The sequence below is a fragment of the Ictalurus punctatus genome, chromosome 16 (assembly GCF_001660625.3).
Source record: "Ictalurus punctatus breed USDA103 chromosome 16, Coco_2.0, whole genome shotgun sequence".
NCBI classification, from domain to species: Eukaryota; Metazoa; Chordata; class Actinopteri; order Siluriformes; family Ictaluridae; genus Ictalurus; species Ictalurus punctatus.
Window position 1 is genome coordinate 21,962,674 of NC_030431.2, and position 26,405 is coordinate 21,989,078.

A 26,405-nucleotide genomic window follows, 5' to 3' on the forward strand; every position below is an offset into this window, starting at 1 on the left:
TGTGTGCAATAATATTTTGGTGGTTTAGAAGCAAAGGAACTTCAGGATTAAAAAATTTATATATATTCATTTCATCCCTGTAATGGTAAATTCTCTTCTTAAACCTTTCTATTTCAGTTAAGTCAGAATGATCCATTTACTAAAGGCAAAATAAATACAAAAAATAATTTCCAGTTATATTCTCAGATCAGTTTCTCTAACCACTCAAACATCATGTATGTTTTAAAATTGTTTTGGTCACTGTTAGACTTATTCATTTCACAAATGCACTATATGAACAGACAGTGATTTTATTTGTTTTGTACATATATTTATGGAGCCGACAGTAAAATGACCATGATACAGACATGAAGCTGTGAACAGAAACATTTTGTGGATCATCACGTGGTTATTAAGCGTGCAGTACATGACTTACCAGCAGCCTACACAGGACCGGTGATGTTGAGTTAACATTTCAAATATGCAACTACACAACACAAATTTAAAACTGTATCTGTTACACTCTATTAATAGTCTAAAAGATTTCAGGATGAGACCGACATGAGAAAAAGTCTTACCAAAAGTCTATAATATAGTTCTGGCCAATTTTCCAGGCTTGGGGTAAAATGTTAAACAGTATCTCCTTGCAGATAGGTGTGTGTATTTGTGTGTCTTCAGACTGCAATGAAAACAACTAAACATTTCTGCCACTGACAAAAATTATCGGCTTAAAATGAACAAGACTGGAGAGAAATATGACCTGGCATTCGATCCACCGAGCAGGATACCGAAATGAAATCTCTTCAATTCCCTTTATCTCTTCTTATTACTGAAGAATTCATTATTTAAACCTGAAACAGTCACATATGTGTTTAGCTGTGTAAAAATCCTCAAAAGGAACTAATCTATCTGAATCCACTGTTCACACCCTACTCACAATTTTTCACATCATCATGGCATCATAAGTTTCATTTGGTTGTGATGTCACTGCTGCCTTCCAGCAATAAGAATCCACTATTTCGGATTCCTTTTTGCAATTAGCGATTGAGTTTTATTTCACAAATCTAATTTGGAGAAGAAGAAAAAAACGGCAAGAAAGAAATACTCCAGTATGTTTAAACCAAATTTCTATCTTTTGCATCTCAGCAATATTGATTATTTGAGTTAAAATAGAAAAGGAAAAAAACAATAGAAAACCTGTTTATTTCATATAATGAACGTCTAAGGGCATGTGTTTAAATTCCATTATACAACAGTTCCATGAGTGCTGCTGATGTTTAGTATAACAGCACTGGTACATTTCACTGTTTGTATCACTCTGCTTGTCTGTGTTCACTACATAAACGTTCAATTCTAGCAACAGTTTGTCACATTGAAATCGTTACTACAATTACTACAGGCTATGAGTCAGTCTGTACGTTGGCATGGCAACACGCAACACTCTACCCTGATGTGGCTTCTTTGGGAAGTATTTTCGCCGACAGCGCAAAAATAAACAAATTTGTTTCCCATACCGTGTCCGAATTGTCAGTTAATCTATATTAATTTCTTACTAATAGAATTGCTGTATTGCTTTTTCAAACTCTTCAGGCAAAACTATTTGTAATAAAGCCCCAAATCTGTATAAGATGCTTTTTGTGGTAATTTTGTAGCTTAACACTGTATGAATACAACCAAACTTTCCAGAAAGTGCTACTACTTTTTACTGTATTGCTGTAGTCTTATAAAGTTGGAGAAAATCCGTAAAACTTTCATTCATGTTTCATCCTAAGACCATTATAGCTGAAGTGTAATGGTTGTCATTTTTAATTTGCATGATGTAATTACATTTTTAAGTGTTGATATTCATGAAACTCAACAACTGCCCTTAGACTTCCATTTATATACAATTTTAAGCATATTTTCTGATCTTATTTCCTCAGTACAGGGAAATATGTGAAAAATTATGTTTACTACAGATTGAATGGATAGGGCTTCAGATTTAAGTTAAAGGAACCAAAACTTTTTTTCTTTTCAGCAGTCAAATTCATGACATTTAACCTCCGATTCTTTGCATACTTTGATATTGATGTGAGGTTTGGTGTTTTGCATTTGAACTCAGCGTGAACCCGAAAAATGATTCATGATTATGGCCTATAAACCTGATGTTTCAATCGGAGATAAACAGGCTGGTATATTTAGCATGTGAATACGTGAAAAATGATGTGTTGTAATAATCATTAGTCCCTGATGTTACAGTTACTACATTGTGTGAGAAAGAGAAATGAAAAGGAAAAGCTTAAACACACAAACGATTGGCATGAAAACTGCAGTCAGATAATATCATGCAATTTTCATGAATTACAAAATATATGTTTTAATATATATGTGCAGGATGTAGTTACATTAGTGGTTCACTTTATGAGCAGACCTCAATGGTTATGAATAAATAAATATTAATTAATAAATTAAATATTTATACAGTGGCACAATTGTTTTTTGTTTTTGTTTTGGTGACAATAAACAGGAATTGTGATCATATCTCATAAATTAAGGTTGTGTAAATATATACACATATATATGACTGTTATAAATTGAACTGGGCACTTTGAGAATCTCACTAATATAAAAGGAATAAGGCGATAATCTGGGATTTTAAAGCGGTTTTCTTAACATTAGAGTCTTTGAATGTACAATTATATTTGTATAATATTTCTTTGATTGAATGTAAGAGTACTATTGAGCTGTTTCAATATATGCTGATATTATACATGAATCATGAGCCACTAAAGCTACTCCTGAAGATTTACCCTCCTCCATTCCATTTCTGTTTTTAATTCACCCTCGTCCACCTCAGCTTGTCCACTTTCCCCTCTCCACCTCTTGGCCATACTAATATTACAACCCCAATTCCGAAATAGTTGGGACAGTGTGGAAAATGAAAACAAAAAGAGTCATTTGAAAATTCAGTTCACTCTGTACTATATTGAAAACACATTATTAAGACATTATTTGATGTTTTACTTTGTGCATTTTTAATTTATTTTTGAAAATATACACTCATTTTAAATCTGATGATTGGAACACGCTCCAAAACAGTTGGGACAGTCAACTGTTTACCACTGTGTTACATCACCTTTTCTTTAATGACACTTATTAAGTGTTTGGAGGCTGAGTGAAGACACCAGTTGGTAAAGTTTAGCAAGCAAGCAATTTTCCCCCAGTCATCCATTAAGCATTTCTTCAGCTGCGCCACTGTACGGGGCACATTCTCAATCGGAGACAGGTCAGGACTGCAGCAGGCCATGCTAGCACCCACACTCTCTGCTTACACAACCACGCTCTTGTAATCTGGGCAGAATGTGGTTTGGTGTTGTCCTGATCTGGATGAGAGCATATGTTGCTCCAAAATGTGTACATATCTTTCTGCATAATGGTGCCTTCACAGATGTTGAAGTTACCCATGCCATGGGCACTGACACACCCCCATACCATGACAGACGCTGGCTTTTGGACCTGACGCTGATAACAGCTCGGATGGTCCTTTTCCTCTTTGGCCCGGAGAACACGATGGCTGTTTGTTTAAAAAACTATTTGAAATATTGATTCAACCATAAAAAACACAATTCCACTGTGCTACCGTCCATCTCAGATGAGACCGAGCCCAGAGAAGTCGGCGGCGCTTCTGGACAGTGTTGATGTATGGCTTCTGCTTTGCACAGTAAAGTCTTAACTTGCATCTGTGGATGCAGCGGCGAATGGTGTCGACTGACAAAGGTTTACCAAAGTATTCCCGAGCTCATGTCAGGATCTCCATTTCGGACTCATGATGGTTTTTAAGACAGTGATGTCTGAGGGATCAGAGACTACGCACATTCATAAGTGGTTTTTGACCTTGCCCTTTATGCACCAAGATTTGACCGGATTCCTTGAATCTTTTAATTATATTGTGCTCTGTAGAAGGTGAAACGCCCCAAATCCTACCGATTTATCTTTGGGGAATATTGTTCTCAAAGTGTTGGATTATTCGCTGACGCACCTGCTAGCAGATTGGCGAACCTCGACCTTATATACTATGATCAGATGATTGCCTCACCTGTTTCACGTCACCTTCTTATTTCAACTTGTCACATTGCTCTTAGTCCTAAATTGCCCCTGTCCCAACTTTTTTGGAATGTTTTACATGTATCAATTTCAAAATAACCTATGCAGCTGATTAGGTAAAATGTCCAATACCATGTTTTTTGTTTAAATACAAGTCAAAGTACATTTACAAACCAATCCTCTTTGTTTTTATTAACATTTTCCATACGGTCCCAAATATTTCAGAATTGGGGTTGTATTACATGGCTCTGTGCTATGCTCCATTCTGATTGGTCAAGATGAGTTAGGGAAACATATTGGCTACTGTTACTACAGGCTAGTATCACTGACATTATCTAGTTAAGCAACATGGCATCGTCCTTTGCCATAAAACTGCTCCTCTTGCCACCTAACACAGACAGTCAATATTACCATCCCAAAAGGTGTCTCACTTCTCATAAATGGAAATATTCAGTTTTAAAAGCAACATAAATGGATCATGAAACATTTTTCTTCCATGCTGCAACATATTTCTGAGAGTGTCTTCACACTGATGATCACTGGAATTTGGAGCAGAGGGAAGTTAAAAGTCACATGCTGTGATGTTTTTGCTATGTATGGGAAATCGGGGACATGGATGAACAAAATAATAATAATAAAAAGAGTAGCCCAGTGCACAAGTTTATCCTATTCTAATGTATTTTTCTACTTTTTGATCAGTATTCTGTCAGATTACTGATTTCTTTGGTGAGTAGGCATGTAATTAGCCAAAACATGGATGGTGTTATGAGACCTGATCACCTGTTGGGGTTGATTACGTGATAAAGACTGGCTCTACTTAAACTCGAACGTTTGATTGTCTGTATTCAAATCGTATTGTTTTCTTCCAACTCCTCCATCTGTACATAACAAATCGTGGAACTGCATTCCTTTACTCACTTGTTCATTCATCTTCAGTAAGCACTTTGTCCTGGTTAGTGTCACAGTGGAAGCTGAGTCTATCCCAGAAACACTGAGTGGGATGCCCAGGGCAATTTATAGTCGCCAATTTACCTACTAGCATGTTTTTGCGAGGTTGGAGAAAACTGGAAGAACCCGGATGCAAAACTCGTCATAGACACTAACCCAAGCTCAACATCATACTCTGAACCATGGAGCTTTGATGCACCACTGTGCTGCCCCATTATATTATTCTGCTAGCTAATTAGCATGCTAACTAGATCAGGAGCCAGTATGGCGCTGTACAGAGGGGAAGTGCGTGTGTAAATCTCTGAAGTAATGATTTCAGCTTCTCTTACTGCTGAGGTGGAGTGTGTACATTTTGTCTAAATGCACACTTATATCAGGCAAGTCGTTAGGCTATAAGGGTATAAGGATGCTGCAAGTAGCACTGAAACTGTTTACTTGCGTGTCAAATCTAACACACAATAGCTCATGAGGGGCATAGAGGCATTGTTCAAGAATCCATTATTTAAGACTGAGACCAATTTGGGCCTATGCTAATGAAAAATGGAACAGGGAGGCAAATCTTCAGGAGGGGGTTGTGATCTTTGACCTCTGCTTTATAACATACGGATATGTTAAGTTTGTATTTTGACTCACTGCACAAAGAGAGCACAAGTCTATAAGAGACATACACAAGCCACATGATATGTGTTGGAGTTAACAGTGGATTATTGATTTACTTATCCTGAAACGTGTGAGTTGTGTTAGTATCAGAGAATGCTTTTGTCCATAGGCAGATCCTTTGTGTTAGAAAAGCGAGACTTTTTTCTTCAGTTCATTTCTTTTCCACAGTGACAGACGATCAAATTCTGCCATCGGCATCCCGAATAGATTCTGGAACTCTTCAGGAGAGAGATGTCTCTGTGGGGAGACAAAGATACGAGCAATTACATGACACAAACCTTGTAGTTCAAAAGTCCACAGAAGTCCACTATCAACAGTTTTTATCCCATTAGTTATTAACACTTATACCACAGTGCTGTTGAATTCTCAAATCTGATTGGTCAGAAGGTGTTTACTGCTCCATAACAACAGTTCTGACACTAATGCCAGCTAAAAGACAAATCACAGGAAGTGTGTACCTCTAGTCTGGTTCTGTCTACTCCAGGTGGAAGCTTACAGCGCCCTCTGTGGGTTACAATGAGCATTTCATATGGAAAAACCTGGAAACAAAACACAGGCAGAGTTTCTACACATTTTGGCCTCTGTGCCAGTGAAGGAGGTGTGGCCTTTCTGCTTGTCAGTAACAGTGATGGAGGTGTGGTCTCAGTGAATGTCAGTCTTAGTAAAGGAGGTGTGGCCTCTGTGAATTTAGTTCCCAGTGATGAAGAAGATAAAAATAAAGACTAAAGCCACTTTTCTTCCAGTTAAATCCAGCCATAGATACTGAATCACAATTGCATAAATGTAGATAGAAAGCAGCTAGAGACTCAATATGATAGGATTTGGAGCTCTCATACATGTATTGATTGTTGATTTTAGGAGAAAAACACACCTCTAATGTCCCTGAGCTTACAGTGTCACACATCAAATTAGATATCTAGGCCCAATACGCATTTTGTGTTCAGTATCCCGCTGGAGAGAACTACATATTTCAGGTAAAAAGCACATGATGCATATACAACCTCCAAAGTTTTTTTATTAGAAACATGGTAATGTCATTTCTAGTCCATGTCTTATTACAGTTGCCATTCGACGAGTGCAGCATTATGAGATGCGAGTATGAAGTGTGAGGTTCACAAGGAAATATGGCAAACTTTGGAGGAGCTCTTGATATTCAGTACTCGGCCTCACCTTCTGCTCCAGCATGCTAGGCAGTGAGTTTCCTCGATCCATTCTCCCTCTCTGAGTGTCTCCGTTCTACACACAACGGATTTGAGAATGGAGCGCCACACACACACAGAATGCACACAGTCAACATGAGTTACTGCAGATTGTCAGGCTTCAGTGTGAAAGCCCTTCATCAAGAGGACCTCACAGTAACCAAAGCTCTGAGGCTCTTTATCAAGCCAAAGGCGTTGCAAGTAGAGAGTTACAAGGGCGTGGAGTGTACAGCTTTCCTAGTGTCAAATGCAAAGTTTAGCATTTTCCTTGACCTCCTCAGTGTTGATACTAGCTTATCTTTTACTTAAAACTGAGGAAGAGTTTCTTTTGGCATCCATGTATAACCTTCCTGTGAAAACACTCTGCCCAACAATACTACTGATAATAACATGAAGACCTAAAGCTACCCAAAAACCTGTTAAGAAGACTGCATTATAATCTTTATTCAATAACAAATTACTTGAAGTTTCACAAAATAGTCATTTGAGAGAAAAAGGGACAGAAGTGGCTACGTTTTTTCCCACGTCAATACTCCAGATTCTATGAATATGCAAATGCCCCGAGCTCTACAAGCCCTGCCCCTTTCAAGATAATCCAGTGTTGTATAGACTGTATTTGGACTCGGATTTGCTCTTAACACAATAATCCTGTCTGTCAACACTACTTCAGGTTTTTAAAATGAGTCCACCTGCATGTTCAAGTGATTCCCTCGATCTTTTCCACCCAAGTTCTACGCACCTTTATTAAAATGTCACCCTCTAATTGCAAGAAGCCAAGATTAAATGAGTTAGGCAGAATGAATAAAGAGCAGATCAAGTGTACACTAGTGGCAAGGAACGAAGAGATTAAAGAAAAGGAAAAGCATGCAAAAATGGGGGACATGGTTTTCCTGCTACTTCTACCGGCAGTCACAAGCGTGTGATAATGCAAAGAATGAGCTTTACCTGCAGTCCTGAGGAACACAATGTAAAGAGAAAGACAGAGAGTTAGTGATAAAATATTACACTATATAGATGACTATAGACAAGACACATGACAGACATATTACATTTAATAATAATAATCAAATAATAATAAAAATTTAAATATCAAAAGTCCATGATGTGATGATAGTAAAAACCTGCTTCATATACAGTACAATACTCGTGACAAGTATTCTGCAGTTCTGTTTCCCACGCTTTTAAATGTCGAGAAAACACAACTGCACACTGTTCCTCAAGCACGCATGTTCCTCGTGTGATACACTTTATCTTGGGAGCACAAATGTCTCCCAAAAACAATGCAGAGTGCAATGCGGGGGGGAGGATTATTTGAAGTGTCCAAATTATAACAATAATATATCGGTTTTAAATAAAATGTGACATATACCATGGACAGGAACAATACTGTTGTCTTATTGGCTGGCAGTTTCTTATACCAGGACCTCTTTAAAGAAGATATTTTCACAACTGTATTCACAGTTTCTTAGGTTATTTATGACAACATTAATAATAGTTTAGGCAAGACATATAGTGACTCTTTGCTAATGCCTTTGCTACCCTGCTGTTAAATAACAAGAAAAATATACAATTTATAAAGAAAGGAATATTTTATATAGGCTACAGTGAGTATAAATGTTTTAGGTAAAAAATGTCAGAGCAAGATAAGCACCCTCCAAAATGCAATCGCAGCGACAACCATATAATGGCCCGTTCCCTATAGCCTACTGTATATTATTATTACAGTAAATTGTGTAGGTAATTTATTATAATGACAATGAGGTGCAATGTATTATCAGTTATCAGTTATGAGAAGGCTAACACGTACAAAGCCTGCTGGCTTAATCCCTGGTCATTGGGCGTGGTCTAAGTATGTCTAAGAGATAATTACACCAAGTACATAATATCCCAAATATCTGAATGTATGTTGTAGTGTTTCTCACCTCTATCCTTCTAATCTTTGCTGATATTGGGATGCATAGTTGTATGTTACGTATTATATAATTAATATGGAACATGTTTACTACAGACTACAGTTTACAGTTCTCAGATTACAGCTACATGCTGTATTAGTTTTTTCAAACTTACCTGTTGTGGCTTTTTCACTGTCTGTGGAGACGAATTCAGCAGACTGCAGCTATAGACAGGAAACAACAAACTGAGGAAAGATTCTGAGTGCTCAGTGTCACTGCATAGAAAAAAAACTTGATCTATGGCTGAAGAACAGTTTGTATTATAACCCCAACCCTGAGCCAGATTTATATAATCCTAAGCAATGTTGAAAATGTGAGACAAGTCAACCCAGATATAATTCTATAGATTTCCTGTTCTGAGTGGTCCTTTAGTCATTAACCCTCCTACAGTACAATTTCTATTCCAGAATAAAACACTACACACTTTCAGATTATGCTTATGATTCTTGGAACATAAAATCTCGCAGAATTTCTTCTGAAAAAAAAAAACAAACCCTGTGACTTCAGACCAAAATTTTCACACGACTCAAAACTGTGTTGAGACGATTGGTGTTAATTTCTATACCACAGGCTGTTGAATTGTAATTTGTTTTAGACATGTTTTACATCAGAGGCCACAATTAGACTGTGAGATATCAGAGAGGTTAAGATTAGATTTTGATTCAGGTTCGATTTCACACACCCCACACCACATGATAAGCTGGGAAGATAGGGAGGGCCAAATCAGCCTGAAAATCAGCTTGATTATCCTCTAGTGTGGCGAGGATACATCGGGTAGGTTTAAATGCTGAGTCAGTATGAAATATAACATTTATATGTGTAAGGAAACATCATAAAATTAGGTGCATTATCATACAGCATAGAGGTCACATAATTAGCATTCCTGTGTCCTTTGGTACAACATTAGACAAACTACTACACTATATGGCCAAACGTTCGTGGACACCTGACCATCACGGCTATACATGCTAGCCAAATGTCCCATTCCAGATTTAGTCCCACTTTGCTGTTATAATAACCTCCACGCTTCTAGTAAGGCTTTTCACTAGATTTTGGAGGGTGGCTGTGGGGACTTTGCCCATTAAGCCACAAGAGCATAAGAGATGTCAGGCAAGGAGGCCTGGGGTTCAGTCAGTGTTCCGGTTCATTCCAAAGGTGATCCGTGGGGTTGAGGTCAGGGCTCTGTGCAGGACACTCGAGTTCTTCCACTCAAACCTTGTGCTCGCTTTGTGCACAGGTACAACCCCAATTCCAAAAAAGTCCGGACAGTTTGGAAAATGCAAAAAAAGAAACAAAAAGAGTCATTTGAAAATTCAGTTCACTCTGTACTATACTGAAAGCACATTTTTAACACATTATTTTATGTTTTACTTTGTGAATTTTATTTACTTTGGAAAATATACACTCATTTCAAATCTGATGACTGCAACACACTCCAAAAAAGTTGGGACTGTTTACCACTGTGTAACATCACCTTTTCTTTTAGCAAGCGGAATTGTCCCCCATTCATCCATTATGCATTTCTTCAGCATCTGTACGTGGCTTCATTGCCTTATTTTGCGCTTCATAATGCGGCACAAGTTCTCAGTCGGAGACAAGTCAGGACTGCAGGCAGGCCATGCTAGCACCCGCACTCTCTGCTTACGCAACCATGTGCTTATAATCCGGGCAGAATGAATCCTGCTCTGAATTGCAGCATGTGTTGCTCCAAAATGTGTACATATGTTTCTGCATTAATGGTGCCCTCACAGATGTGCGAGTTACCCATGCCATGGGCACTGAAACACCCCCATACCATGATAGATGCTGGCTTTTGGACCTGACACTGATAATAGCTTGGATGGTCCTTTTCCTCTTTGGCTCGGAGAACACGACGGCTGTATTGATTGGCGAGCCTCGACCCATCCTTGCTATTGAAGGACTAGGCCTTTTTTGGAGGCTCCTTATATACTACGATTAGACGATTGTCTCACCTGTTTCACATCAGCTTCTTATTTCAACTTGTCACATCGCTATTAGTCCTATATTGCCCCGTCCCAAATTTTTTGGAACGTGTTGCATTCATCAATTTCAACATAAAGGTTTTTCTACAAATAACTATGCAGTTGATTGGGTTCAACATCAAAAACCTTGTATTTATAGGTTTTTTGTTTAAATACAAGTCAGAGTACATTTACAAATCACTCCTCTTTGTTTTTATTAGCATTTTCCAACTTTTTATGGAGTAGTACATTGCTGGAACAGGTTTGGGCCACTTAGTTCCAGTGAAGGGAAATTTTAATGCTATAGCATACAAAGTCATTCTGTACAATTGTGTGCTTCCAACTTTGTGGTAACAGTTTGGGGAAGAACCACATATGGGTGTGACGGTCAGGTGTCCACGAATGTATGGCCATATAGTGCATTTATCTTATAATTGTAATGCTTTCTTTTCTAGTATCAAACACCAGTTTGGGACACAGCACTAATGTGTGTGTATGAGAATGAGAGGGTGAGTGAGGAAGGAAGGAGCAATGTGGGTACCCGAGCAAGGACGGAGCGACTGCAGGGAGGTAGAGTGGCGGATTTAGATGCACCACTGGCTGAAATTGCAACCAGAAAAAAAGAGAGAAAACCTTTCATTATCCACCAGTCTGTTCACATTACCAAACATTGCTTTCACATTACACAGTTACAACTAATGTGTCTTTATTTATTTATTTTATTTTATTTTTACATATTTTAGGCACACTGTCTGTAAAGAGACGAAGCTTCCTCCTGAACTGCACCAGCAAGGAATCAAATCCAGTTCACAGCATGGTTCCATTATGGTCGATAAGCAGGTACAAAAATCTGTACAGCTGGAACCTTTTGCTACTTCACTGTAGAAAAAAGTCCTGAATACGGCTTTGCCCTAAAATGATTGTTATCTCTGTCCAGAACATTTGTAATAACTAATAATGTTACATTACTGTTTTTACACGAGTGCCACTTGTCCTCGGTCATGACCTGAAAAAGTAGCTCTTCAGTTTTGCTGAATGGGTTTAGAAAGAAGGTTCCAGGTCTCCAATACTGAAAACAGCCCTCTATAACCACTAAGGCTCTTTACTGAGCTATTTTGAAGCAGCATTTTGGTAGAGATTACGATGTACTCATTATCAGCACATGCACACAGTCGGAAAAAAAAACAAAAGCCAACACAATACACCATTAGGCCATCACTCACCCAAGTGCATGTGTGTCCTGTCAGGCAGTGAGCGTGTTTTCCTCCGGATGTTCACTGATTTCTCTATTTCCTCCTTCAGGATCAGCTTACCCAGGTTGGACTGGATCTGAAAAGTGAATTGTAATCAGAGAAGTGCACTGGACCCAAGGTATGTTGTAGTGGGATGATACATTTACAGTATGACCAGTCTGCTCATCTACCCAATGTGATGATTTTCAGTAAATCAGGATAACAGCTTCTCATTTTCAAAGAAGATGACATTAAACACCATAGAAAAGTGCATCAGCATTGTGGGAGTTCAGTTATTTAAAGACGGAAACTTCTACCGTTTTTAAAAACAAATTTTTCTGGAAAATTCTGTGTATCATTATCTATACCAGTATAACACTATGATGATAATGCAGCTCATTCAGAGATCTTTATCACAGTAGCAGTCCACTGATGAGACAAGCAGTTTACACTACATACACCTAAACAGCACAAGCTTTTTGCACCTGCTGCAAAAATATTTGTATTATTTTATAACCATAGCATTATTGAATTCTCAAATTTGATTAGTAGGAAATAAATTACAAAAAAAAACTCTACTAGTTCATATATACTATTTGATATAAGCTTTGTGTAAGGAGAAGTTTATTTAGCATTAAAGGAAGTGTCATCACTTTTTGCCATAGGAAAGTCTAATGGAGGACTAATGACTAATGGATGGAGGACTTTCTTTTCTTTTTCTGCCGTATCAACTTCAAGAAGAAGTGAGGAACAACTATTTATAGCTGCTATAATGTAAGTGAAAAAAGTATTTGTTTTACATTATATGTAGGAGCATTAAAACATTAAATGCAACTGTAAATAGATAAAAATTGTATAGTGTGCTTTTATAATTAAAAAAAATTGTTGTGGTGTAAGAGAAATAAAACACTTCAGGATGTTTAGTCAAAAAACAGTCAATTCAGGGTGGTAAAAGTAGCTCCACTTTACAGCAGGAGTTGATTATTCACTTTCAAGTGTCTTTGGGTCTTCTGTAGTTAATTTTGTATCAAAATATTTGGTTGAATGTCTTTATCTATTGTAAATGAGTACAAGCAAACTACCAGAATTAGACTTATGTACCCCTTTATGTTCTTACCAAGAAATAACAACTGAAACATATGTTTATCAAAATCCAATGTTGGCAATTTTAATAGAGATGGCAGTAAGACACTTTAACTTCACCTCAAATAAAACAGATCTGAAAGTAGAGGAAGAGCACACTCTCATCGGGCTCGAGGCCTCGTTTATTTCAGATAAAAGCCTCTCTGACGGCATTGGGCGTGGTATCAAATGTCTGACGGCTGTTGTGTGAGTGTGTCTGTGCTCTTACTTTGTTAAGTTCCTGCTCCTGCAGCCTCTTTGCATCCTCAGTCAGGTCCTCAAATTCATCGTCCTCGACAGCTTTGCCCTGTTCTGCTGCCTTCCTCCTCCATTCAATCTCTACAGAGAGCCACAGAGACACGCAGCAGGCTTAACTGTGCACATACGCCATGTTAGGATACATACATTTAAAATGATTTTTAAAATTATTATAACATGATACGCCCTGACTAAGAAATAAACTAAAGAGTTATGATATAATTTAAAATTCTGATAAAAAAAAGAAAGAAATATGACACTAACAGAAAATAATGATAAATATATATTAAAAATGGCACGAAAATTAAAATGTTATATAAATGAAATTTTATGATCTATTAATTTATCATCTATTAATAATATACAATTTTATGTTCTAGTTTACCACTAGCTTACCCATGCTAGCCAGTGATGGAGGACAGGGCCAGTACTCCGTCTCTATTTTGGACGGCTGGCTGGGATCAGGAGGCTGGGCTGCTGGGAACTTAGAGGACAAGATGATGACCTCATCTTTATGCTTATTATGGGATGCTGCTGATCCTTCTGGGAGGGAGAAAGAGGCTTCTAAGAAATAACGATCAGTAAAATAACAGTCTCTGACTCTTTCAGTCCTGTAATGTTACTGAATTCATAAAAATATCATGATTAAAGAGATGAGAGTAAATACCATGCTTGTAAATGGGAGGCTTGTTGTAGATGTTGGTTCCGTTGTCTAAAAAACAAAGAAACACATTAAAAAGACTGTAGTATCGTGCTTAGATCAAATCACTGGTTATTAGTGATTAAAGAGTTACCTGTTCAGTACAGGTGAGTTATCGGACCTGTTGAATACTGGCGAGTTATCGTGCCTGTTCAGTACAGGCGAGTTATCAGACCTGCTCAGTACAGGCGAGTTATCAGACCTGCTCAGTACAGGCGAGTTATCGTACCTTTTCAGTACAGGCGAGTTATCGTGCCTGTTCAGTACAGGCGAGTTATCAGACCTGCTCAGTACAGGCGAGTTATCAGACCTGCTCAGTACAGGCGAGTTATCGTACCTTTTCAGTACAGGCGGGTTATCAGACCTGTTCAGTACAGGCGGGTTTTCAGACCTGCTCAGTACAGGCGGGTTTTCAGACCTGCTCAGTACAGGCGGGTTTTCAGACCTGTTCAGTACAGGCGGGTTTTCAGACCTGTTCAGTACAGGCGGGTTTTCAGACCTGTTCAGTACAGGCGAGTTATCAGACCTGTTCAGTACAGGCGAGTTATCAGACCTGTTCAGTACAGGCCAGTTATCAGACCTGTTCAGTACAGGCGGGTTATCAGACCTGTTCAGTACAGGCCAGTTATCAGACCTGTTCAGTACAGGCGGGTTATCAGACCTGTTCAGTACAGGCCAGTTATCAGACCTGTTCAGTACAGGCGGGTTATCAGACCTGTTCAGTACAGGCCAGTTATCAGACCTGTTCAGTACAGGCGGGTTATCAGACCTGTTCAGTACAGGCCAGTTATCAGACCTGTTCAGTACAGGCCAGTTATCATACTTGTTTGACACAGCTAAACTAAGGAACTAAATCTGTTGCTATACCTGATCAGGACAGGTGAACTGATTACCTGGTCTGTGGAAGTGCTGTAAGGGGCCTCTGGATGAGGTGCTTGTTTTGCGATGCTGCACGGTTGAGCCCATGGAGGATGTGCCAGGTGAGTCATGTTCCACCCACTCCTTTTCTTTAGAGTCGAATATCTGAACCAAAGAACAGATATAAAAAAAAAAAAAGATAAATCAGTCTATTCAATCAGTGGCATATTTTTACTTCAGAGTAACCTGAATTAGGCTGCCAGTTAATTAGGAGTAACAGTATAATCTGCTGCACAAAGATCACACAGTTCATTTCTAATATTACTGTTGATCATACAATTAATTAGTAGTAATCATGTTAACTTGTTAATGATAATTAAATTTCCCAGGATATCTTTGCCTACTCAGAACCCACTATACCTGAACCGAGCTGCGTTAATCCCGGTAGTATTGCATTGTAAAGTCTTCTGGACTGGACTCACATACCACTGAGGACTTACAGATCTTATGCTCACAATCTACATTTTTACAAAATATTATGCTACGTATATAATTACTACTGCATATTGATTGCACAGTTTTAAAATGTGGATGCTTGATAGTAATGTCTTAAATATCATCACACATCATAAGTGCACTTCTGAATCTGTCTAGACAGGGCTAATTTTTTTTTTGCTTTGTTTTGTTTTTTTACTTCACACTAACACTGAGTCAGCAAGACCTTAACGATCCAAAGCTGTATTTCAACAGGCCAGACTGTGGATCTGTCAATCTGACACTGTAGATTTATGCCTCGTTGTGATTTACTCCATTGGCCAGTTGAATATAAAATACTTTTTTTTTTCTCCTGAGAGAGCAGTCAGGACTGTGCTGCTGTGATATTACTCCAGTCCAGCAGCCTAATAAAAATAAAACCTTGCAGAAAATAGAAGTTATTGACCAAAATTGCCCCATATCACCACTTGTAGGTCTGGGGTTTAATAGGTGTCAAACAGAAAGAAAAATTCACCATATTACCTAGTATGGCAGTAGTTTGTTAGCAATTTTGGGTGGATAATTCTGGAAAATTATTGATTGCTGAGTAATAAATCAGTGTTTTCTAAATGTAATCAATCACACATTCTATTACCTCACATAAAAAGTACTTTTTCTATTCAGGAAAGTACAAAACTACAAGGTTATCCCCCTAGCAAGAGCTTTTTATTCAGACTTGTGTGTGTAATCCATTCGACGAGCAGCTGCAGAGCTCTGATTTTTATTTTTAACATATCTCTGCTCAGTGCAAAGGATTTCACCAAAATACTTGAATCTGGAAATTTGAAATATACTGCAAAAGACTGTGATTTCACTTATGTTATAAGATATGTATTATAGCTTGTCTTTTGTCTGTCTAATATTTTTCTGAATACTGGTGGGAGCAATGTTAACCTGCGACTGAAATCAGTGGAGCACAAGCTTACTACTTTCAAAGCGATCAACAGCAATTATTCAAGATGACCAGATTAATTTATATTGTGCAATAATATATAATATCAACAGTGATTTCATCATCACAGTACACCCATATACCACTATCTACAGTACATGAGAGTGTAGTTTTAATTATATGTAAGCAGAAAGCAGAGTAGAACAATAAAATAACAATGAACACAACACTTTATATAACTGTACACAGATGACTCACCTCTGGGGAAGGCGGAGGAGAGATGGAATGAGGCGACATTGATCTCTAGGGGAAATAAGCGCGAGAACACAAAAACACATTCACCCATATACACACACACACACACACACACACACACACACACACACACATTAATTCAGAAATGTGTCTACGTGCACATTCAAGAATCTATCAGTTATCAACAACTAATGTTTGTTTATATATATATATATATATATATATATATATATATATATATATATATATATATATATATATATATATATAATCTAAGTAATTTAATTGTGAAATCATAATATTAACAAAAATCTATCAACCTTCTTTGATCATGGTTTAAGAAACATCTTTTTTTCATCAACTGAAAGCAATAGAGTGAATAAACATAAACTAAATAAAACAGTTTCACTACATTTCAGTAAAGAAATAAAACACTTCTTACACTTCATATAACGACCTATAGCAGAATTAAGACCTCGAAGTTGATTATTTTTCTACAACAGCACATGATGAATTTGCTAACAATTACAATTCTGAGAGTGATGTGTACTTTTATCCACTCATAGTTACATTTAATGTTGAAATTCTGTGAGACAAGTTCCTGTAATCACTCACAGTCGAAAAAAAAATTAAAATTTTTGGTAATATTATATAGCTGCAACCAAACGCTTCCGACCCAGTCTTTAACTAACTTCTAGGACTAGGATTTACTCCTGCGCTTAGGATCATTGTCTTGCTGCATAATCCAGTTGCGCTCGAGTTTCAACTTATGGACTGAAGACAGGACATTATCCTTTAGGATTTTCTGGTGGAGAGCAGAATTCATGTTTCACTCAATTATAGCAAGTTGTCCAGGCCCTGAAGCAGCAAAGCATCCCCACACCATCACACTTCCACCACCATGCTTTACCGTAGGTAAGTTGATCTTTTTGTGGAATTCTGTGTTTGGTTTACGCCAGATGTAACGGGACCACTGTTCCACTTTCAACTCCTCAATCCACAGAACATTCTCCCAAAAGGTTTGAGGCTCATCAAGGTGTGTTTTTGAAAATTCAGATGAGTCTTAATGTTCTTCTGGGTTAGCAGTGGTTTTCGCCTCACCATTCTTCCATGGATGCCGTTTTTGCCCAGTTGTTTTTCTGATAGTGGAGTCATGAACAGTGACCTTTATTGATGTGAGAGAGGCCTGTAGTTCCTTTGATGTTGTCCTTGGCTCGTTTGTGACTTCCTGCGTGAGTCGCTTCTGCGCTCTTGGAGGAATTTTGGAAGGTCGGCCACTTCTGGGAAGATTCACTACTGTGTTGAGTCTTTTTTCCATTTGGAGATAATGGCTCTCACTGTGGTTCTTTGGAGTCCCAGAGCCTTTGAAATAGCTTTGTACCCCTTCCCAGACTGATGTAGTTCAATCACTTCCTCATCATTTCTGGAATTTCTTTCAATTTTTGTATAGTGTGTTACTGGGTAAGACCTTTTAACCAACTTCATGCTGTTAAAAAGTTCTATTTAAGTGTCGATTTGATTGAATGGGGTTGCAGTAATCAGGCCTGATTGTGTCTAGTCCAGCTGAACCCCATTATGAATTTCATAGATTTAGGGAATTAGTAACTACTGGAGCAATATATTTTCACACAGGCTAAAGTTGGTATTGGATAACTTTTTGCTTCCATAAATTACATTGTCATTTAAATACTGTATTTTGTGTTTACTCAGGTTGCCTTATCTTAGATTTTGTCTTAATTTCTGAAACAATTTAGTATGAAATATACATAAACACACACACACACACAGTGTTGTGTTGTGCTGTGTTTTATGTAATGTCTATACATAGTTGTTACTATAGATACAATAATGTATTCGTATGAGTGCATTAATATAAACATGTGATTTGCCCTGAAGCACTACGGTCAATGTTGCTGTTATAGAAAATTAATCAACACCATCTGACCAATCAGATTAGAGAATTTAACAGTGCTATGGTATAACTCAGAATAAAAGTCATTATGATGGAAACCTCTCAGAGCATTACTGACTTCTCTGCTCCTGGACAGACTGACACGATCCAAAGATGACATGTTGAAATGAGGTTCATACACCATCAGGTCAGGCCTCTCCACCTCCAGGATGGCTTTGTCTTTAGGAATTGCTGCTAAATCCTTATATCCGATCACCTGATTATCCATTCTGGCCTGAATGAAGGGAACAAAAAAGCTCTTTATGATGTCTTTACTCACTACTTATTGATCACTCGTAGTCTTTTAAAATTTTAATAAAATAAAACTGAAAACCCGTTTTATAAATCCCCAATTTTTTATTTCTGTGATCAATATAAACAATCCTGATACAAGCTGAGCTCTTGAAGTTCGTTCTCTGTGAAGTGCCAGGTGTGTGTGTGTGTGTGTGTGTGTGTGTGTGTGTGTGTGTGTTAGGGGAAATAAGAGTGAACGTATTGTCGCTTTTATCTTTCACAAGTACAAACAGCAGGCATTTTGGGAAAAAAAAAAAGACTGCAACTTTGGAAGTCATTACACAGTTTCTGACATCTCATTACTGGCTAAGGGTTTCATTTAATCTGAGAAATTATTTAAATTAACAATGATACAGTACCTATAAAAGTTCAGTGTACAAAAGAAGAAGCATTTTATGATTCAGCTCAAAATTAGTGTTAAAACCAATACTTTGTGTTATTTATTTATTTATATTAGTTATATTTTATTGTTTAACTTCCAATCGTACAAAGCCCTTTTAGCTGTATTGCATGTATAAACACTGCAGTATAAATTAAAGGTTATTACTATTATAGACACTGAATCCTAACATAATAACCATGAATAATCAAAAAATCTATATCTATCTATCTCTCTCTATGGGTGTTATGGCCAGGTGTCCATAAAATTTTGGCCTTGTAGAGTATGTAGATGAGGAAGATCACAGTATAAGTAGATGCCCATGGAAATGAAATTGACCTACCACAATGGAAGTGGCTGGAGATCCGGGGGCACTAGAAGATGGGGTCGTCCCTGCCTGCTGGGTCAAAGGTCAATACAATAGGTCAAAAGTAATGCTTAATCAACCAGACCAGTTTAGCATGGACTAAATGGCATGAGATCTATTACAAGCATGATCAGTCAAGCCGAAACGCTGCTTGCTCCTTAGTCAGGATGCAAGAGTGCATCATTAAATCACCAGGCACAGTATAGAAAACAGATACCATCCAAGCACTGCTTTTATTTAATTAAATACCAAACACTCATTTAGCACGCACGGTCGCTTAGAGGTTAGCGCTGCCCTGTGAGTGCGGAGTTTGCATGTTCTCCCCGTGCTGCAGGGGTTTCCTCCGGGTACTCCGGTCCCCCCCCAGTCCAAAGAAATGCACGGTAGGCTGACTGGCATGTCCAAAGTGTCCGTAGTGTATGAATGCGTGTGTGAATGTGTATGTGATTGTGCCCTGCAATGGACTGTCAAGGGTATACCCCACCTTGTGCCCCATGCTCCCTGGAATAAGCTTCAGGTTCCCCACAACCCAGTAGGATAAGCAGTATAGATAATGGATGGATGGATGGATGGATGGATGGATGGACATTCATTTAGGATTTCCCTCAGCTGATCCTTATTATTCTAGAAGGCATCATCACGAGTTGTTAGGCGCTGTGAGGAATCTTCACATGAGAATAACATCTACCTGAATCTTCTCTTCTGACCGTTAACTATTTTTAAATAGTTTGTTAAGTTTAAGGAAAAAAGACATCACTTGTCACTCAAAAATGTGCATTCAATTGTTTTTACGTCGGCCATTTTGTTTGTGATGCACAGTCAGTGCTGGAAGAGGGCACTGGATAGACCTCCAGTCTCCTCATAAACACTTTGCATACCTTCAATAGTGGAATTCGTGCAGTTTGGAAATTTAGATTATCGAGGCAAACTTCCAAGTACTAGGAAATACAGCGCTTAGCAGTGTTAATTGTCGTGTTCGAAGTGACGATCATCTGACATAGTGTCTGTTTGTACACGCCTTTATTTGTTATCAGACCCACTGCTTTGAGTCAGTTTGAATAATAACACTTCATTCATATTAGCGATGATTGGTGTTTAATAGAAAAACAATTGAAAGGAAACTACACCCTGCAACACATTAAAAATGTTTATCTTGAAATATTTGTGATGTGTTTAGCGGTGGTATGTTTTCATTTTTCGCAGGAGAAGTTAGCACACTTACAATGGCATTTAATAGGAGAAAAATAATTCAACAATCTTAAACATAAGAGATAACAATCAGATTTCTCTGCTAGCTTCTTTTCTCGCTCACCATTTTCCGGCAATGTCATCCATCCTCTACCGCTTACTCCTTTTCAGGGTCACGGGGAACCTGGAGCCTATCCCAGGGAGCATCGGGCACAAGGTGGGGTTCACCCTGGACAGGGTGCCAGTCCATCGCAGGGCACAATCACATACACACTAACACACCCATTTATACACTACGGACACTTTAGACACGCCAATCAGCCTACCATGCATGTCTTTGGACTGGGGGAGGAAACCGGAGTACCCGGAGGAAACCCCCGCAGCACGGGGAGAACAGGCAAACTCTCCACACACAGGGCCCCAGCGGGACTCGAGCCCTGGAGGTGTGAGGCGAACGTGCTAACCACTAAGCCGCAATGTCATATTAATGAGAAATCCAGCTTAGAAAAAGTGGAGGCATTGGTGCAAACTCAAAGTTCCAACATGTAATTCAGTTATACGATAAAGTTGTGCTGAGTTACAGCAGAGCCGACTTGGCTCCTCGAGTCAATGACCTATGAGATGATGAATGTGATGCTGTTGATGGTGGTATTAGCATGAAAGTTGCCACTGCACCATTGTCAGCAGATAGTCGAATGGCATTATGGGTAATTTAGGAAACCGTTACCCAAAGTGAAAACAGACAACATTAAACTAAGTTTAACTTCAACTTAAAACTTAATTATAAAATAAATATCCTTTAACAAAAACGGTATTAGTGTTTCATACCTAAAGAAATAAAACACTTTAATCTTAGATGATCTGATAAGTAATTATCTGCAGTGAAATCATGTAACAGTTCAGTAAATATATAAACTATACGCACATCCTGCTACAATTATCTTCTCTGTTTCAATGAATAACAGATGGTAACAGAGCATCAGGTACAAAATAAAGAAAATACAAGCACAAAAAACAGTCCACCTACCTTTTGCATGACGGATGTTTACTACAAACGTTCTCTTGATCCTCTGGGCCTGTTAGATCTGTCATAAAACATCAACAGGATTATGTCCAGCTTACATTATTACCCAAGAGGTGGTCAGTTTTGTTTGTAGATTATAAAATATTAGTGTAGTAAATAATACATAATATTTCAACATCTGGAAACAAAATATAATAAAATATGATAGAATTATAATGAGATTTTTTTTAAAAAGCTGCCACAAATGCAATTAATTTACTTAATTAAAATATACTTTAATCTATTTTAATATAATTTATTACAATTATTACAATTCAATTATATTGAAATGATATTCAATTCAATGTAAAAATGAAATGATATTCAATTTAAAAAACGTTTATATTTTTCATAATTTAAGTGGTAACAAGAATATTATGTATATATTAATTTAAAAAATGATTCCTTTACCACTTCACTTTTCATCCAGAATTTTTCCTTTGCTTCTAGGAACTGGCAAATTTACTCACCTTAGATATTAAGATTTCCTCACCTTATATTTAGAAATTTGATTTTTATATTTAGATTTCCTGACCTTATAAGCAGATGCTTTATTTCTAATAGTATTTTGCTTTTGGATGTTATTATTTTGTTTTATATTTCTGACGCAAAACTCCCACCACAGACTTTATCATCAGGCCACACAATTTAACCAACTGTCCAAAATGTTTGGGAGAAAAAACCCTTCATTTTCATCAACTGCTGTTCTATGCAATATTCAAAAAGGGAAGACCAGTGTGAGATCATCAAAAGAAAACCATCGAAACTATCGCACACTTTTATGAGATTCAGATAGTTTGACACAGCCACTGGTCACAGAATCGCATTACTATTCAGCACAACACACAGACACTAGAATCATTAGTGTCTGAACTGCACTTTAAGCCATGTTTCAAGGTCATGGATTGCTGTAGCAGCAATATTCAGCTGTGTATGTGCCCTGTGCACAGCCTCCCATCAGACCAGCTGCGTCAGTATCAGGTGTTAGCTTATACAGCACAATTACCAGACACAGGAACTCATTTTCAATTTGAAAACATGTAACAATAATTTAAATATTTAGACTATCAGGACACCTGATGTGTTTTAAAATGGCAATTTTACCATCAAGCATTAAGTAAGGAATAAAACATGATGGGATGTGCTATTATAGGAAAATAATCCACGACAGGGTCATGTGATGCAGCGCAGCATGGAGCGAAGTTGATTATTTACATCCTAAAGCGATTTATTCCTCTTACACAACAGTGATTTGTCTTATATCTATAAAATTTAATTCATTGATAAACAACACACCGAGCATTTATAATTGTGGACTATCCAGACAATTTAGTTCTTGTTATCACTTACATTACAGCAGGTATAAACACTCGTTCTCTAGAATGTTTCCTATTGTGGTGAAGCTGGTAGGCTGTAGATGAAGCTGATGGCTGGTGTTGCAGGGGATGGTGTCAGGACTGTCCCATTGTCTTTCAATGAGACATTAAAACTCATTCAGGCTGTTGGCCAGAAGCAAGTCCTTAGCATAGTGGGGGGCTTTAGGTTTCAAGTTTGTGATCTGTCTGAGCCCTTAACAGACAGAAGCAGAGTCACTGGCTGAGTACAGCTGTTTAGCTTCTCTCACCACCTTGCCAAGCGTGTCTTAATAAAACTCAGTGCAATTTCAGTTCTAGCTGCTTATGTTCTAAAGCGAACTGCATCAAATATATGACTTATAATGAAAAATTCATGTCTGTTCTGAATTAAATCCCAATTTAGTATTACACATGCAGTAATGCATGCACAGTACGTTTATAGTACTTGAACATATATGAATATTTTATAAAAATCACTAATGTTTCTGTATTGAAGTGAAATTAAGTTACAAAATACACATGCATTCAATGCATCCTGATGTCAGCTCCCTAACAACTTAATTATGTAAAATGGTGTATCTGGCCATAAATCAGCGCATCATAAACACAACCAGTCTCTAGTCTCTCACGTTGTGTAAATAATAAAAATCCAATTTCCCAGCACCCATACAAAGCGCTGTGTCTGGATAAATGTCTGTCTGGAATAAGATGGTGTAACTCATCAGAAAGCGGGATGTCACATCCTGTTTTGTCATAAATTTAGTTTGTGCTTAATGCTGAGGGGGAGGAGAGAAGATGGCCGACTCTATTCTTCTGTTTCAACCTCACCGTAATCCGGCGCAAATACAGACGCTCCTGCGCGAGTGCACTGCCAAGAACCGTTTGAATTATATCAACTATCTATCAAAACTCTATTAAAACATTCTTTAATCATCTGAGCCCAGAATGCTGTGTTCTTTTGTACTAAAAGCAGCAGGAATGAAAACACTTAAAGCAGTATAGCCTACTCATGCAGTCAATATCAATGCTAATTGTTAAGAGAGTCAAAGGTAGTATTAAATTATGTATCACCAGTTGAATAAAACCTGATCTTCAGCCTGAATTCAGACTTTTTGTAACTATTAAATGAAGAAAAAGGCTTAATGATTACTTAATCATTTATAGGATTGTCCATTAGCATTCGGAGTAATGAGTGAAGCATTAGAACATTAGATTGCCTAGAGGAACAGTCCAGTGCTAAATGTGTTAATTAGCTGCATTTCAATTTCATCTAAAGATGCAGAGACAACAGCTTTAAACATTTGATGACATGAGCACATTCACCTAACTGTGAGTATGGTCTGAGAGCCTGGGGGCTTACTGAATTCACTTCCCTTCAGATGGGAAAGAGGAGAAAGATGCTTTGTCGACAAAAACAGCATGTTTTTTTTTCATGCTATTTGGGGGGGTGTTGTGTTAGTGGTTAATAGCATGACTCTTGTTTCAGTACCATGTAAAGCAAAGAAAAGGGGGGAAAACAATTAAAATTTATGCAAAATGAAAGCAGCTTCTTCAAGCTTATTATCCACAACAATATATATATTTTTATTAATAAAGGCTTCTTAAACTCAACTGTAGACATTAGATACTAATATTTCCTTATAATGCCTGTGAATGGGACAGACTTTATCTCAGGATTCGATTATGTACTATTTGAGGAAAGACATGATATTATTATCAGTAGAATTACTGATCAAACCAGTATGGCAGGGGTTGGGAAACAATTTTAGATAACAAACTGAGCTGAAAATAAAGAAATAGAAGAAGCCATTATTTGTTACTCATATACATTACAGTACAGTTTACATTACAGTACAACTAAATTGTTTGGCTCCTGAGCAGCACAACAGAAAAGCATTCGTCCTATCTTTGGAAGATTTTCGAATCCCTACAAGGACAAAGCCATCTGTGGGTGGGAGACTAGAGAACAAAACTGGCCATGCTTTCTGGGTGGGAGGAGTTTCATTCTCTCTCTCTCTCTCTCTCTCTCTCTGCTGTCAATCACAGAGACACTAGCCTGAGCTCATGTATGTAGAAGAGGGCAGATAGTGCTTTCCTCTGTGCAAGGTATGCTGCATGTGATGTACAGTATGAGGTTGGTTAGCTTCACATGCCTTGGATTAAGAACATTAGCTGGCTGGTGGGTAGGAACTGGAAGGTGAGCAAATTGATGAAACAATGGTGGAAGAAAAAGAGTTTAATTTTATTAGGGTGACTGTAGGATAAATGCATGCACTGAACTTGATATCAATCACTGACATTTAGCCTACCAGCCTGGATCATTCAAACAGAGACTATAAGCTTACGGTTATAAGGTTTAGGGCAATGGTTAAGACAGTGGACTCCTGATTGGAAGGTTGTGAGTTCAAATCCCAGCACTACCAACCTGCTATTAACCCTCACCTGCTCAGTTGTATAAAATGAGATAAAATGCAACTTGATCTGGATAAGGGTGTCTGCTAAATAAATAAATGTTAAAAAAAAAAAAAAAACCTCAATTGAACATTGAAAAAAGTGCAGAGATTTCATCTAGCTAGTAAGTGTTTTTTTTTTTTTTTTTTTTGCAATAAGCAAAGTTTAGTTCTATTTGGCTCGAAAGCTTACTGACCACTCAGGCTACATCCACATTAATCCTGATAGATCGGAAAACTGGAATTCCATTTTAAAACACTCGCCGTCTATACTGGTGTTTTCAAATGTTTTCCAAAAATTCCTCGTCCACGCTGAAATGTCTGAAAATGCTTACATCACTATACTGCTTATTTAAAAATGAATCTGAAGGTTGTACAAAGTGACATTAATCTTTAACAAAGCGATTAAACTGGATAGCAGGCGCAACAACTTCAGTACATCATCCACCATCTTGTTTGTTCTGAGTTGAATGGGTCACATGATTGTGTCACATGACTAAAAAAAAAAAAAGTTTTTGAATATCTCCGATTTCTCAGTTCACGCTACAAGGAGAAAACACCGTTTTCAAATTTATCCGCTTCGAAAAGCTCGGTATTCGCTGGACAAAAACGCCGTAGAGAAAAATATGCGTTTTCAAATTGACCCGGATTAATGTAGACATAGCCTGAAATATGTTTTTCAGGCAAGTACATCAGGGCATGTG

General features: G+C 37.7%; 1 protein-coding gene across 1 annotated transcript; it reads right to left on the reverse strand.

The window, feature by feature from the left end:
* Positions 1-274: 274 nt before the first annotated feature.
* dmtn (dematin actin binding protein) lies at positions 275-25,755 on the reverse strand. Its single transcript, XM_053687065.1, has 16 exons — positions 23,247-25,755; positions 21,861-21,918; positions 19,622-19,678; positions 18,685-18,840; positions 16,658-16,702; positions 15,009-15,138; positions 14,083-14,127; positions 13,812-13,958; positions 13,387-13,496; positions 12,027-12,132; positions 11,345-11,403; positions 8,937-8,985; positions 7,815-7,822; positions 6,841-6,906; positions 6,129-6,209; positions 275-5,907 (listed from the first exon to the last, which is right to left on the reverse strand). The coding sequence occupies exons 2-16, from the start codon at positions 21,867-21,869 to the stop codon at positions 5,794-5,796; spliced, it is 1,182 nt and encodes a 393-aa protein (XP_053543040.1). The 5' UTR covers positions 21,870-21,918; positions 23,247-25,755; the 3' UTR covers positions 275-5,793.
* Positions 25,756-26,405: the final 650 nt, after the last annotated feature.